Source organism: Cryptotermes secundus, unplaced genomic scaffold (assembly GCF_002891405.2).
Source record: "Cryptotermes secundus unplaced genomic scaffold, Csec_1.0 scaffold809, whole genome shotgun sequence".
Lineage (NCBI taxonomy): Eukaryota > Metazoa > Arthropoda > Insecta > Blattodea > Kalotermitidae > Cryptotermes > Cryptotermes secundus.
This window is the reverse complement of record NW_019723914.1, coordinates 81715-95349: the sequence shown is the minus strand read 5'-3', so window position 1 is coordinate 95349 and position 13635 is coordinate 81715. Positions and strand designations below refer to the sequence as shown.

At 40.7% G+C, this 13635-nt stretch overlaps 1 protein-coding gene across 1 annotated transcript; it reads right to left on the bottom strand.

Annotated features, from left to right (window-relative positions):
* Positions 1 to 9279: 9279 nt before the first annotated feature.
* LOC111862158 lies at positions 9280 to 12617 on the bottom strand (the record flags this gene model as incomplete). Its single annotated transcript, XM_023847338.1, has 2 exons — positions 11732 to 12617; positions 9280 to 9341 (listed from the first exon to the last, which is right to left on the bottom strand). Coding segments are annotated over exons 1-2 (420 nt in total), but the record flags the coding sequence as incomplete, so codon positions are not given.
* Positions 12618 to 13635: the final 1018 nt, after the last annotated feature.

The following is a 13635-nucleotide window of genomic DNA, read 5'->3' as shown; positions in this document are numbered from 1 at the left end:
AAAGAAACCAGATAGAGGTGTAAAAACTGCCCAGGGACACCGTCTCTCTGCCTAGACCCTTGTTTTGAGCAATACCACACCAAGGTCAACCACTACACACTGGATATGGAGAGCTGGGAAAAAGAAATAGCTTGACAAAATGTATATAGACATTTATAATAATGAACTGTAAACAATTGTAAATATAATATAATTTTTTGGAGTTTTTCAAATAGCGATTTCGTCATTTAAAAATATTTAGGTAAATGTCTGCACAAAACCTTCAGTGCTTGCGAAAATAAAGCACCGGGAGGGATTTAAATACCCCCGCATAAATGCACGCTATATGTATATAACTGAGCGGACGCAAATGGTGCGTCGCACACGCTTGAGGGGTTAAGTAAGCTTATCGGGTCCTTCCTTTCTAAACGTAAATTCAGGGACTAGGTTGATGGGGAAATGACAACGCCAAGGGAAATGCAAACAAGGGGGCAACAAGGGTCTGTCCTTCCCCTACTCTTTTCACCTTGTACATAAATGATGCCCCCCAAGCTCATGGTGTTCACCTTGCCCTCTTTGCTGACGACACCTGTCTTTATGCGACACATCACAAGAAAGGGTTTTATTGTTAGAAAACTCCAGTGTTGTCTCAGCTCAATGGAGACCTGGTGTGAGGGCTGGAATATAAAAATTAATGTAGATAAGTTTCGGGGGGTCTACTTCTATCGTGGTCTTCGATGGCCTGAGTCTTTTCTTATTCTAAATGAAAGAAATATTCCATTTCTAAATAGTGCAAAATATCCAGGTGTAATCATCGATAAGAGAGTGACATGGAGTTTACACATAGAAATGATCGAAGCCAAGGCGTTCAGAACATTCATTAGAGTATATTCCTTTTCAAAAGTGAGCGATTGAGCGCTAACATTAAATTGACCATCCATAAAGCTCTTATTAGATCTGTAATGACTTATGCTAATCCCGACTGGGAGTTTGCGGCAGACACCCATCTAATGAAATTGCAGCGCCTGCAAAACAAGGTTCTGCGACCATTGGCAATTTTCCGAGGCGCACACCGGTTCGCAATTTGCAAATGGCATTCAAAATCCTGTATGTATATGACTTTATAACAAAATTATGCAGGCAACCAGCAGAAGTCATATGAAATCATAATAACTACGATGTTGGCAACATTGGACAAGGCGAAGCCAGCCACAGAAAGTATAAAACGCTTAAACTTGGCGGCGGTCAGGGATACGACCGTTCAAGTGACTAGACTGCTGCGATAGCAATTACTACTAGGAATAGGGCATAATCTGCTGTACAATGCCTGGGTTGGCAGAGGCCTTGTATATATTGTGCATAGAAGGTATAAGTGTGGATAAAAATTATGTAAATGCAGACAGTGGACTTATTAATATAGACTGACTGACTAATGACAGACCCGACCTCTCGTCAGAGAGGGCGCCCCACATAGACAAGACAGTAACTTTTATTCAAAAGTAATAACTGGTCATGAGCCCCAGCTGAGGCTCGACACCAAGACAGACTGTCTGACCGTCAGTTGCAACATGACTTTGACTTTGGCAATGTGATATTCACTAAGGAGTGAGTGTTGTCTAAAAGACAGGTGGAAACAGCATGCTATGTGGGATGTCCCCACACATTATAGACTGGTAGAAGGCATTTGACCATGTAAATTGGACCAAATTAATGCGGATCCTAAAGGAAATCGGTATCGATTGGCGTGAAAGAAGATTGATTAGTAAATTGTACATGGATCAGTAAGTTAGAGTGCAACTGCTCAGAGGGGAGGCAAGAATTGTGAAGATTGGAAGAGGAGTTCGACAATGATGCAGTTTATCACCAATTTTGTTCACCTTGTACAGTGAACCCCTTACCAAGGAAGCTCTGGATGGGCTTGGAGACTTCAAATTAGGAGGGCAAACTATTCAAAATGTGAAATATGCAGATGACCTTGTGTTAATGGCTAAAGAAGAAACTGTGTTACAGGGTATGATTGATAGACTAATCGAAATTGGAAGGTTCTATGACATGGAAATAAATGTAGAAAGAACAAAGTAACGAAAATTTCGAGACAACCAACCCTAGTCACAATAAAGTTAGACCAAAAACAAGTGGAGAATGTGAAATATTTTAAATATTTGGGTAGTTTGTTAACAAGTGAAGGAAGGTGTACTTGTGAAATTAAATCTAGGATTGTCACGGCAAAAGCTGCATTTAGCAAGAAGAGGAATTTTTTACCAGCAAATTGGACTTAAATTTGAGAACGAAACTAGTGAAATTCTACATTTGGAGCATGGCTATGTATGGGTGTGAAACTTGGTGTTGGAGAAGGATGGAGAAGATCAGTTGGACCGATTATGTGAGAAATGAAGACGTGTTATTTAGAGTCAGTGAGCAGAGGAATATCCTACACAAAATAAGAAAGCGGAAAGCTAATCGTATTGGTCATATCTTACGCAGTAACTGCCTTCTAAAGGAAGTTATTGAATGAAAGGTAGATGGGCGGATAGAAGTGACCAGAAGACGAGGAAGAAGACGTAAGAAGATGGTGGATGACCTTGGGGACAGAAGAGGATATTCTCATTTGAAGGAGAAAGCTCTAGATCGCATTAAGTGAAGGAAATATTTTGGAAGAGACTGTGGACCTGTCATATGACAGATTACTGATGAATGAATGATGGCATTTGAAAGTTCCAACGTGACTTTGACTAGTGAGCTCATTAAATCTAAGCTACTGCAAGATAATGCATTTGGTAAATATGCAAATTCAGATTCATCCTTTCTTTCCAGAGATAAGTTTAAACATAAACCATCAAAATGTCAAATTTGTGGTAAGCTAGGCCATATAAACAAAAACTGTTGGTCTAAATATAAGGATAAGGCAAACAATAATAATCTGCACAACCAACACAACAAAAAATTTAAGGCAATCAGTCTTCTAAATCAGTTAATTGTACTGATGAAAATAACGAAGGGTCCGATCAAAGGTACAATGAAAATAAATGGAAAAGTAAGACCAGAAAAAATCCGTGCGTGTGGCATTTGCCTATCATGTTAGAATTAAGGATGATGCTTGGGTAATAGACTCTGGTGTTTCACGTCATATGACCAGAAATCAGACTGTTTTGCAAAATTATAAAACATGACTCTAAGGAACATGAGATAAGTCTTGCTAAATGATAACATGTTAACTAGTGCAGGTTTTGGTGATGTAAAACTTGTGAATGACAATTTTAGCCATATCTCAGATGTATTGTATGTACCAAAATTGTCTACAAATTTGTTATCTGTGAACTCAATTGTAAATAAGGGTATGATTGTGTTATTCACCAAAGATTGTTGCAACTTATATGATTCTGATGATTTTGAGGTATGAGGCAAAGTTCTTGCCAAAGCACATCCCGAAAATGGGATTGTTTAAATACCAAAGCTAACTTGACCCAATATGCAAATACTGTAACTAATGCTAAGATTAATACCAAAGAGAATAATGACAAATGTGAGAGATCTTTTACTAATATTGTAAAGAATGAGCAAGTTGCAGGTACCCAGCAAATTGATGAACAACTGTTTTGGCATAGGCGTCTGGGGCATTTAAGTAGGGTTAGCATGCGGTTGCTTAGAAAAACATTTAGCTAGTGGCCTTGATTTACAAGAAGAAGAAGATCAGTCAAAGAAATGTGTTCCATGCCTGGAAGGCAAGATAGCAAAGAAGCCTTTCCTACAATCAACGAACAAACGGTCAAAAAATACTTATCTATTACATTTAGATCTGGTTGGGCCATTTGAAGTACCCTCTTATGGGAATGCTAAATATTTTTGACTATTGTGGATCACGGTAGAAAAATCTTTGTTTCTCGAAACAGAAAGGTGACACATATGAAGCCTTTAAAGAATTTATGAAAATAGTTGAGACAGAAACTGGATTGACTATAAGAGATGTTCGTTCTGATAATGGTGGTGAATTTTGCGGCAAATTATTCAATGACATGTTAAAATAAAATGGAGTTCAAAGGGAATTCTGTGTGCCGTATAATTCACAACAAAATTGAACTGCCAAACGGGCTAATCACAGTATTTTGGCAAAAACAAGACGTATGTTATTTTGAATTGTTTCATTTTTGGTCCGTTACACTATCAATCACAAAGTCAATAGAAAGTCCGTCGAGTGTAACAATGTTTTTAGGTCACTTCTTTATCACATTTGCCTTACATGTTTCGGTTTAATAAAACCATCATCAGAGGCACATATTACAAACACATGAAAACACTGGCGTTGTTTAAATGTACACAGTATATATGCTGCGTGGACGCTGCTACAATCTAGCCAATTTGGCTACATAGATTATCCATCATACCTATGGATAACGCAGCAAAAAATAAAGAATTAAACATAATTATTAACATCGCGGAAAACAATGGTCACAATAAAGAACTCATCACACGAATGTATCATAAACTTCAACAACAAAAAACAAATGTCCCCATTGAAAGAAGAGAACAGAAATGGGTATCCTATACATATAATGGAAGCTACACAAGAAAAATTACGAAACTATTCAAAAACACGAACGTAAGAATAGCTTTTAAAGTAAATCATACATTAGGTAAAATACTAAACCACAAACAAAGCATAAATTCTTACGAACAAAGCGGCATATACAAATTGACCTGCCAGGAGTGCCAACAAGTGTATATAGGTCAAACAGGCAGAAAATTGGTAACACGCTATAATGAACATATAAGAAGTATAAGATTCAATAAAAACGACTCCGCCTATGCTCAACATATCTTAAATAGACAACATCAATTCGGCCCAATTTCGCAAATAATGGAACTGATTGAAGTAGCAAAGAAAGGTAAATTAATGAATATAAAGGGAGAATATCAAATTTACCGCCACTATAAGGATAACAAATTAATAGATGAGCAGAAACAGGCAAAAGAGATCAATAACCAGAACAGCATATTCGACCTCATTACTACTTGTATAAACACACCCCCGACCACGTTATAACACACAAGGCTTTAAATAACACTGACGTAGAGCTCCCACTGCAGTACACAACACACAACGCATAGGAAACATCTGACCATAAGGTAAGCAAGGATCAAATACAACACTAAACAAAAATAAATTAAATATATAATAATATATAAAACCTAATGTAATACAATATCTTTGCAGCCTATACAACCTCAAGCTGACATCTCCCATCATCGGGATGAATTAACAAGGAGGAGCCTAACATTTTACTCAATTGTTTTAAACCTTTAAATATTTTAACATTGACGGTTTAATTTGAGGGCAATTTCGGATGGAATGCGAGATTTGAACGTGCATTCAATATTCCTAGCAAGTGTTGTGCTTTTACACATCGACATTTGTAGCAGCGTCCACGCAGCATATATACTGTGTACATTTAAACAACGCCAGTGTTTTCATGTGTTTGTAATATGTGCCTCTGATGATGGTTTTATTAAACCGAAACATGTAAGGCAAATGTGATAAAGAAGTGACCTAAAAACATTGTTACACTCGACGGACTTTCTATTGACTTTGTGAAGATGTATGTTATATGATTCCAGGTGCAACAGAAGATTCTGGACTGAAGCAGCACAAACAGCTGTGTATCTTTTGAACAGATAACCTCATAAGAAACTAAAGAACCAATGGCCTGAAGAAATATGGACAGGAGAAAAGATTGATGTCTCACATAAAAATATTCGGATGTCCAGCGTATGCTCATGTACCATAAGAGAAACACAAACATTTGATGCAGTGAGCAAGAAATGTATTTTTGTGTGATATGGTGAGGATACTAAAGCTTATCGCTTATCAGATCCCCTCAATCTGTCTCAAATAGTTGAAGCAAGAGATGTAGAATTTCTGGAATAAGAAATTATAAACAAGAAAGAGAGTGAGAATGGATTTCAGCTTAAAGAGATTGTTCCAGAGTTGTCAAGTTTCTACTTCGACCCACAAGATGAAACAATGATTCCGCAAGAACAAAACCCCAAAGAAGAACAAACACAAGTAGAAAATGAAAGAAATGAAGTTCCATCAGCGACAAACAGCTTAGAATAATTACCAGGATATTTGGAAGAAAGACGATATCCACTTCGGAACAGGAAACAGAAAGAATTTCCAGAATTTATTACCTACTTAGCCATGCATAAAGATGAGGAGTCAGAACCAGTGACATATGAAGAGGCACTGTCTAGATCCGATAAATCTAAATGGAAAGAAGCTTTTCAACAGGAGTTAGAAGCTTTTCGAATAAAACATGGACAATAGAAGACAGACCGTCAAATAAGCGAGTAGTGAAGCCAAAATGGGTATTCAAAATTAAGAAGGAATCATTGCATGTCACAGAGCACATTTAGTGGTGAAAGGTTGTAGACTATTTTGAAACTTTTGCTCCTGTAGAGAAACACTCATCAATGCGTTTGTTATTTGCTTTAGCTACTAAGCATGATTGGAACACTGACCACCTTGATGTCTGTACTGCATTTTTAAACGGAGATATTGAGGAAGTTATATATATGGAGCTGCCTGAAGGATATGATATTAAAGGGGAGTCTAATAAAGTTTGCAAGTTAAAAAATCTGTTCACGGACTAAAACAAGCCGCTAGGTCGTGGAATAGGAAAGCAACAGAGGTCCGTGGATCGAACCACGCTCTGCTACTATAAGATAAATCACAGCCATCACAGCCGACTGCACTGAACAGGCTGGTGTACATGTAGCACATGTGGTACTAATTCTGCGCAGCAGAGGGATCTGCCAACAAACCTGTTTGTCATCTGTCCCTAGGCTGGATGGGCATTTTCTAGGCCTTTTTGTATTTATATTTTTTTCTCAAAATAAAAAAATATCTGTCGCCATTCTCACGAAAATTACAAATTCGGAACAGATTTTTTTGTTACTTCAGTATAGGGTGTCATGATTTCCCCGGGGGTTCTTTTCGTGTAATGTCAATACCGTCAATACGGCTACACTGATTCCAAAAAAAAAAAAATATCCAATTTCGAGCGTGTCCACAAATATGAATACAGTTTCTGTATAAAAGGTTTCTGCTGTACAAATGCCTGCTGCTGACATCATTCATACTCTCGTACCATCTTATCTGCAAGTGGGTTCCAAGCTTCTGTTTATAGAACACATTCCAAGTACTGGACCCTCTTTGTATACACAAGTGTGGACAAGCTATGAAGCTATCGTATTCTGTCCTTGACACTCTAAGACTGTTTATATCTGAGAGGAGCCACAAGCGATAACTGTTTTACGAACTGTATAAACAGTACTGCCAGAACTTCCAAGCTAGTGCGTTGTGAAGTGAAAAGAACATTCACCGTGGCCTCGTTTCGCTTGGAAGAAGATGAAATTGAGAACCAGCTGCTAAATGACACCGATTCAGACTGTGCCACAGAAACCTCAGAGAGCGGCGAGGAAGAAAGAGATTCAGAAATTGAAGCCGATGAAGACGCATCATCTTCGTCGGCAACCTGGGGACCACCACACCAGCATGGCAGGAGGCATGTGAATAACTATTCCGGTGGAGCTGTGGGGTTAAATATCAATGAAGCTCCACATGTAAATAAGGATCCCACCACTTTCTGCGTTTTCATGCTATACTTCGCAGGGATTATCCGTCTGCTGGTGGAAGAGATGAATAGGTACTACCACCAGTACCTAGACAAACTTGAAGATGGACGTATGTAAGATTTGAGGCTTTCACGGCGGTGACTATGAAGAAAGCAGTCTTCTGGGATTTGACACCGTGTAAATGTGGTGTTAACCGACGTTTCGGAGGAACGTCGGTTAACACCACATATACACGGTGCCAAATACCAGAAGACTGCTTTCTTGAAGACGGNAGTACATTCCTAAGAAACACAAACGTTCCGGAATCAAAATCTTCAAAATTTGTGACGCCGCTGGGTATACTTATGACATGAAGGTTTATCTAGGAAAAGACAGGACACGGGCCGACCAAGACGTGACAGCGACACATGCTACAGTTAGGGACCTATGCAGATGTATTGAGGGCGTAGGTCACAAACTGTACATGGACAATTTCTTTTCGTCACCAGACATGTTTGAGGAACTGATGACAAAGGACATAACGTGCTGTGGGACAGTCAGACCTAGTCGGAAGGGTTTGCCTGACGATTTTCGACGAAGACAATTTCGAATGAAGAAAGGTGACATTCGTGTTAGGGTGAGACAGAACTTGACAGCATTAGTTTGGAAGGACAAACGTGATGTTTACATACTGACAAACATGCACTGTCCTCCAGCAGATGGCAGTTTCTGTGATGAGCTTGGAAATGCCATTAAGCCAGCAATTGTTGCCGACTACAACACGCACATGGGTTATGTCGATAAAGAGGACAGAATGGCAAACAGTTATAGCATCAGTCGTCGGACCTGGAAATGGACAAATTATTTTTCCATTTCCTGTATATGACGATTCTGAACAGCTACATCCTGTTGTCATCCTGTGGCGCGAAATTGTCACACAGAGAATTTCGTCTCGCCCTTGTGCGCAACATGCTGGTACATGCTGCAAGGGGTCGACCTCGCCCTCAGCAGTCCATGGGTCGACCTCCTGCTGTGTCATCGGCGATATCTCGATTAGAGGAGACCTCTCGACATCACTGTCCGACTTCCTCTACTTCGAGATTGAGATGTGTGTGCTCTTCGCGTAGGAAACGAAGTTACGCCCGGACAAAATGCGTGAAGTACGACGTTGGACTCTGCATTTCCGGATGTTTCCAACAGTTCCACATGAAGGCAACATTCAGTTAGATGACGCAGGAGGGAAGACAGTCTACTTATAAAGCTGGTATCCAAATGTAATGTAAGTAGAACAAGAATTTCTATCTTAAAATTAGATTTCAAGACACTGTGCGCAAGCGTGGACTGCGAGTCACCATACGGTGTCGTTCGGCCACTCAGCTTTACTTTAACAATATTATATTTAAGCATCTTGTTGCACTTTATACGATATATGATATAACTCCTTCCTAAGTGCAAACTATATTTATAGGTTTTTCGTCTTCTTTTTCTTCATACACTACATGTTTCGGCCCCAAACGGCCATCATCAGGTGTACACACTGACGGATCTGTTACACTGCACTAATTTATAGCATTTAAAATTTAAAAACATAGGTCTTCCTGATTAGCACTTATAAAATCTTCGGTTCTAATTTTAAATCCTTTAAAAAATTTTTCTCTAAATTACAAAATTTAAAAATGTCAGGGTTACTCGCGCTATGTTTATAGTGCTGCAGCGGCTTCTTCTTGTTTCTAGCACAGTGAAGGTGTTACCTGTAATATACAAATATTCGTATTACTAATTATGTAAGTAATGTTTTCTTATGTGTTTATAATGTTATTTGTACTTACTCCGTGTAGTCTCGACCACGAGAGAAGTAGACCCCAGAGTCTTATCTTCTTCTAATTTTTATATTCCAGCGTTCAGACCAGGGCTCCAATGAGCTGAGACCGCGCTGCAGTTTTCTAACAGTAAAACTCTTTTTGCGATCTGTTGCATACAGACAGGGGTCGTCCGCAAAATGGGCCAGGTGAACACCATGAGTTTGGGGGAAATCATTTATGTACAAGTTGAAAAGTGTGGGGAAAGAACAGAACCTTGTGGCACCCCTGCTTGCATTTTCCTTGGCGTTGCATTTCGCCTTCAACCGAGACCCTGAATTTATGTTTAGAAAGAAAGGACCCAATAAGTTTGGTCAACATCTTCGAGAATTCCAAATTTGATAACATATACAGCAAGCATGAGTGCCACGTGGTATCAAAGGCTTTTTCGATATCCAAGAACACTGCAGCCTTAGACATGTTATTGTTGAAATTAAGGGTCACGTGGTCCGCCAGGCTCATACATTGCAATGTCGTGTTGTGACATGCACGAAAACCAAACTGACTTGCGCTGAGCAAGCCCCTTTCTTCAATATGTTTACGGAGGAATTTCAAAATTACTTTTTCGAATAGTTTTCCTGTCCTGGACAGGAGGCTGATCGGAGGTAAATTTTGAGGAAATTTCGGGTCTATACCCGGTTTTGGTAAAGATATTATTTTTGCTTCCTTCCAAGTATTTGGAAAGTGAGAGAGCCGAAAACAGTGATTGAATAAGTGAGTTAGGTGAACCAATGGTCTCCTTGGAAGGTGCCTGAGGCATTCATTTGGAATGCCGTCAATTCCACAGTCCTTTTTTAATTTCAGAGAATTTATTAACTCTTGAATGTCACATTGTCTGATCCTTAGAGATGGGCTTAAATCCACGGCTTCCAGCAGAGCTTGAACTCTAGCTTCCACCCGCTCTTCATGGTTTTCGTCGCACACGTCATGTGGCATGAACTGAATTTCCAAACAGTCGGCAAATTCGTTGGCTTTTTCAGAAGGATGAAAATTTAGGCCAGAAGACCCATAAATAGCAGTCGGCGTCCTTGGTCCGTCTCTCTGAAGGAGAGATTTCGCAAGGGCCATATAATCTGAGGTGTGACTTCAGCATCACATATTTTTGTTTCACACCGTTCAAGTGCCTTTTACGGGTCATTTGACTGATTGATTTGGAGTCCCAACTGACTGCCATTTTACATGCTGGATCCCTGGTTTCTTGCCACAGTTTTCGTAGCCTCTGTTTATATTTTATCAAATGATCTAGACCAGGAAGATCGTTGTTTATGTCCGAAAGCGTAACTTTACTTGTCGATACCCTATACGCCGAAGCAATAGAGGCTGCAAAGTCGCATGCCGCTTTATCGGTTTCTATCCCCGAATTAATTTCTAGTTTAGGTGATATTAATTCAGAAGCGAGGCTTTGAAACCGTTCCCAATCTGTAAATTTTTCAATGCGTTCCGAAAGATTCCTAATTTTAACGTGATCCACTATGTGGAATACTATTGGTAGGTGATCAGAGTCCAGAGACAATGACATCTGACACTCTGATATTTTGGTGATCCACAAGCCCAGTCCACCACGTCACCATTTCCCAAAGGAGAATAATGAGTGGGGCACTCTTGTGCTGAAATTTCAAATTCACTCATATCAAATAAATTCATTAGTTTCAAGCCTGAGGGGTTTGAATCTCTGCTATTCAAAAATGGGTGCTTAGCATTCAAATCACCTGCCAAAATAGACTTTCATCTTAAGCTTAACAGCTCAGTGATGTCAGCATCTCGCCAGGCTTTGGCTGGAGATTTATAAACAGCTGCAAGCAGCACTTCGCTATTAACAATTGGTATGCAGACCCCTGTCGCTTCTACTGAAACAAGGGGTGGTAGGTCTACATGGTTATGGGGAATGCCTTTTCTTACTGCAACGCCAGTTCCGCCTTTTCTGCCCGAGTGGCGGTCGATTCTATAAAAGTGGTAATTTGGAATAAAGGACCTCTCATGATGTTTCAGATGTGTCTGAAAACAGGGCCACATCTATGTGTAGGTCTTGCAGCTGTTTGCTGAGCTCATAGCGCTGCCTCCCAATGCCGTTCGCATTAAATGCTATGATTTTGAGGGGCCTATGAACTCTAGTGGCTATTTTGTTTCACTATGTTTAGAACAATTTTGGTAATGGCCATTCATTTTTTCTTCCTCGGACACTGCACCACTGACCTCTGTCATAATCTGCTGTACTACAGTCACTACTCTGAACATATTGTCGAGAGATGAACTGTTTACATGAGTAGCCTGAGTTGACTGACCTGTTTTTTTGTTCCTGTACAAGGACTGGGACGCTCTGTTTCGTGGCTTCTGGTGGGACTGCCACTGGAACTTGGAGAGTCTGAGGTCGTTGCTCCTATGATGTGCTGCCACGGAGCGCTGCCGCGAAGGAGACTCCAGGAGTAACGATATTCGAGGAGAACACCCTTCCCGTCGTAGTTTTGGGTGCTCTCTGCGATTTCCTCCTCTGCAGTTCCTACCTCGCGTGTCTGCAGCCCCAAAAGTTGGCGGGATGGGGCTTCCCTCCTCCTTCAATTCGCAATTGCAGCACGCTGGAGTGGAGGCAGCGTTCTGTTTCTCGGGGCACTCTCTGTGCAGGTGGCCACCCCCGCACCACATGCAACGGGGAGGTTGCTTACAATTAGCTCAGACGTGTCCAAATTGTTGGCAGATGTGACAATGCGTAAGGCCACTCTGTGCTCTATATGTCTCAACCCGGATGGAAATGTGGCAAAGGCTTTGTAGTCTGAAGATTTCCTTTGATTTTCCCGTCCTGGTAAGGATGATAATGGAGAGAGGAAGGTTTCTGTTTATCCTTTCTTCTGAAGGAGACCCTCGGGTGGTTGTCAATTGTTTGACGCTAACCACATCAAATCCCATGGTCACCAATCCATCAGAAATATCCTCCGCCGGGGTATTGGGGGGAGGTGACGGATTACAGCCTTAATGGGTTTTTCTGACTTTGGAAAGAAAGAATAATAGGAAGGTTTATTTTGGGGTAGATGATTCTTGACGGCTTCGAAATCCGCCATGGTTTTAGTGATGACTCTGGTCCCGTAGTTGGTATTACGGAACTCAAAGTCATCTTTGACAAAATTTTTAGTTGCTTTTGCAACTGAATGAGGTTGACTGTGGACGTTAGAATTATTGGGGNCTGCATGCTTTACCTGAGCAATGTCTGTGTTCATTGATGTCCCCCTGAGAGGTGCAAAGTAGTTTCGGGTGCACTTCTCTTTAGTCTGGCTGTTTCCTGCGGCAGCCGCTGCCTTCTTTCAAGTCTGGGCGGACTCGGTTGTGCTTTGCCGTTTTCGCCTTCGGACTTCTTTGAAGTCTTCTTCTTGGGAGTGTTTCGTAGGAGGCTTTTTCGTTGTCTCCGAAGTTCTGGCTTTCACTAGGGACTTCAGATCGTTCAGTGTAACTCTATAGGTCCCATACAGAGCACTGAACAAAATCTTGCCCGTGAGAACCTTGCAATAGCTCTCACTGTTTTCTTCAGCAGCATTGACTATTGCCACCCACTCGACACTTTCCCCAATTGTAGCTGGTGTGAAGCTGGCCACATACTCAATATCGCAAATGATATTAAACAGTCTCCTGTAATGTTCATCTGCTTCAGGATATTGTTTTATATTCTTCTTGTATTCTGCCTGTAGCGAGGCTGTTCTTTCTGCCAAGAATGCATGGTAGCCAGGCACCAAGGCGCCCGCCATGTCTGGCACCCGAAATTTCCTCAAAATTTACGTCCGGTCAGCCTCCTGTCCACGACAGGAAAACCATTCGAAAAAGTAATTTTGAAATTTCTCCGTAAACTTATTGAAGAAAGAGGCCTGCTCAACGAAAGACAGTTTTGTTTTGGTGCATGTCACAAGCACTACATTGCAATGTATGAGGCTGGCTGACAACGTGACCCTTACTTTCAACAATAAAATGTCTACGGCTGCAGTGTTCTTGGACATCGAAAGAGTCTTTGATACCACGTGGCACTCAGGATTGCTGTATAAGTTATCAAAATTGGAATTCTGTAACTCTTTGACAAACTTATTGCGTCCTTTCTTTCTAAACGTAAATTCAGAGTCTCGGTTGAAGGCGAAATGTCAACACCAAGGGAAAAATGCAAGCAGGGGTGCCACAAGGTTCTGTCCTTTCCCCTACTCTTTTCAACTTG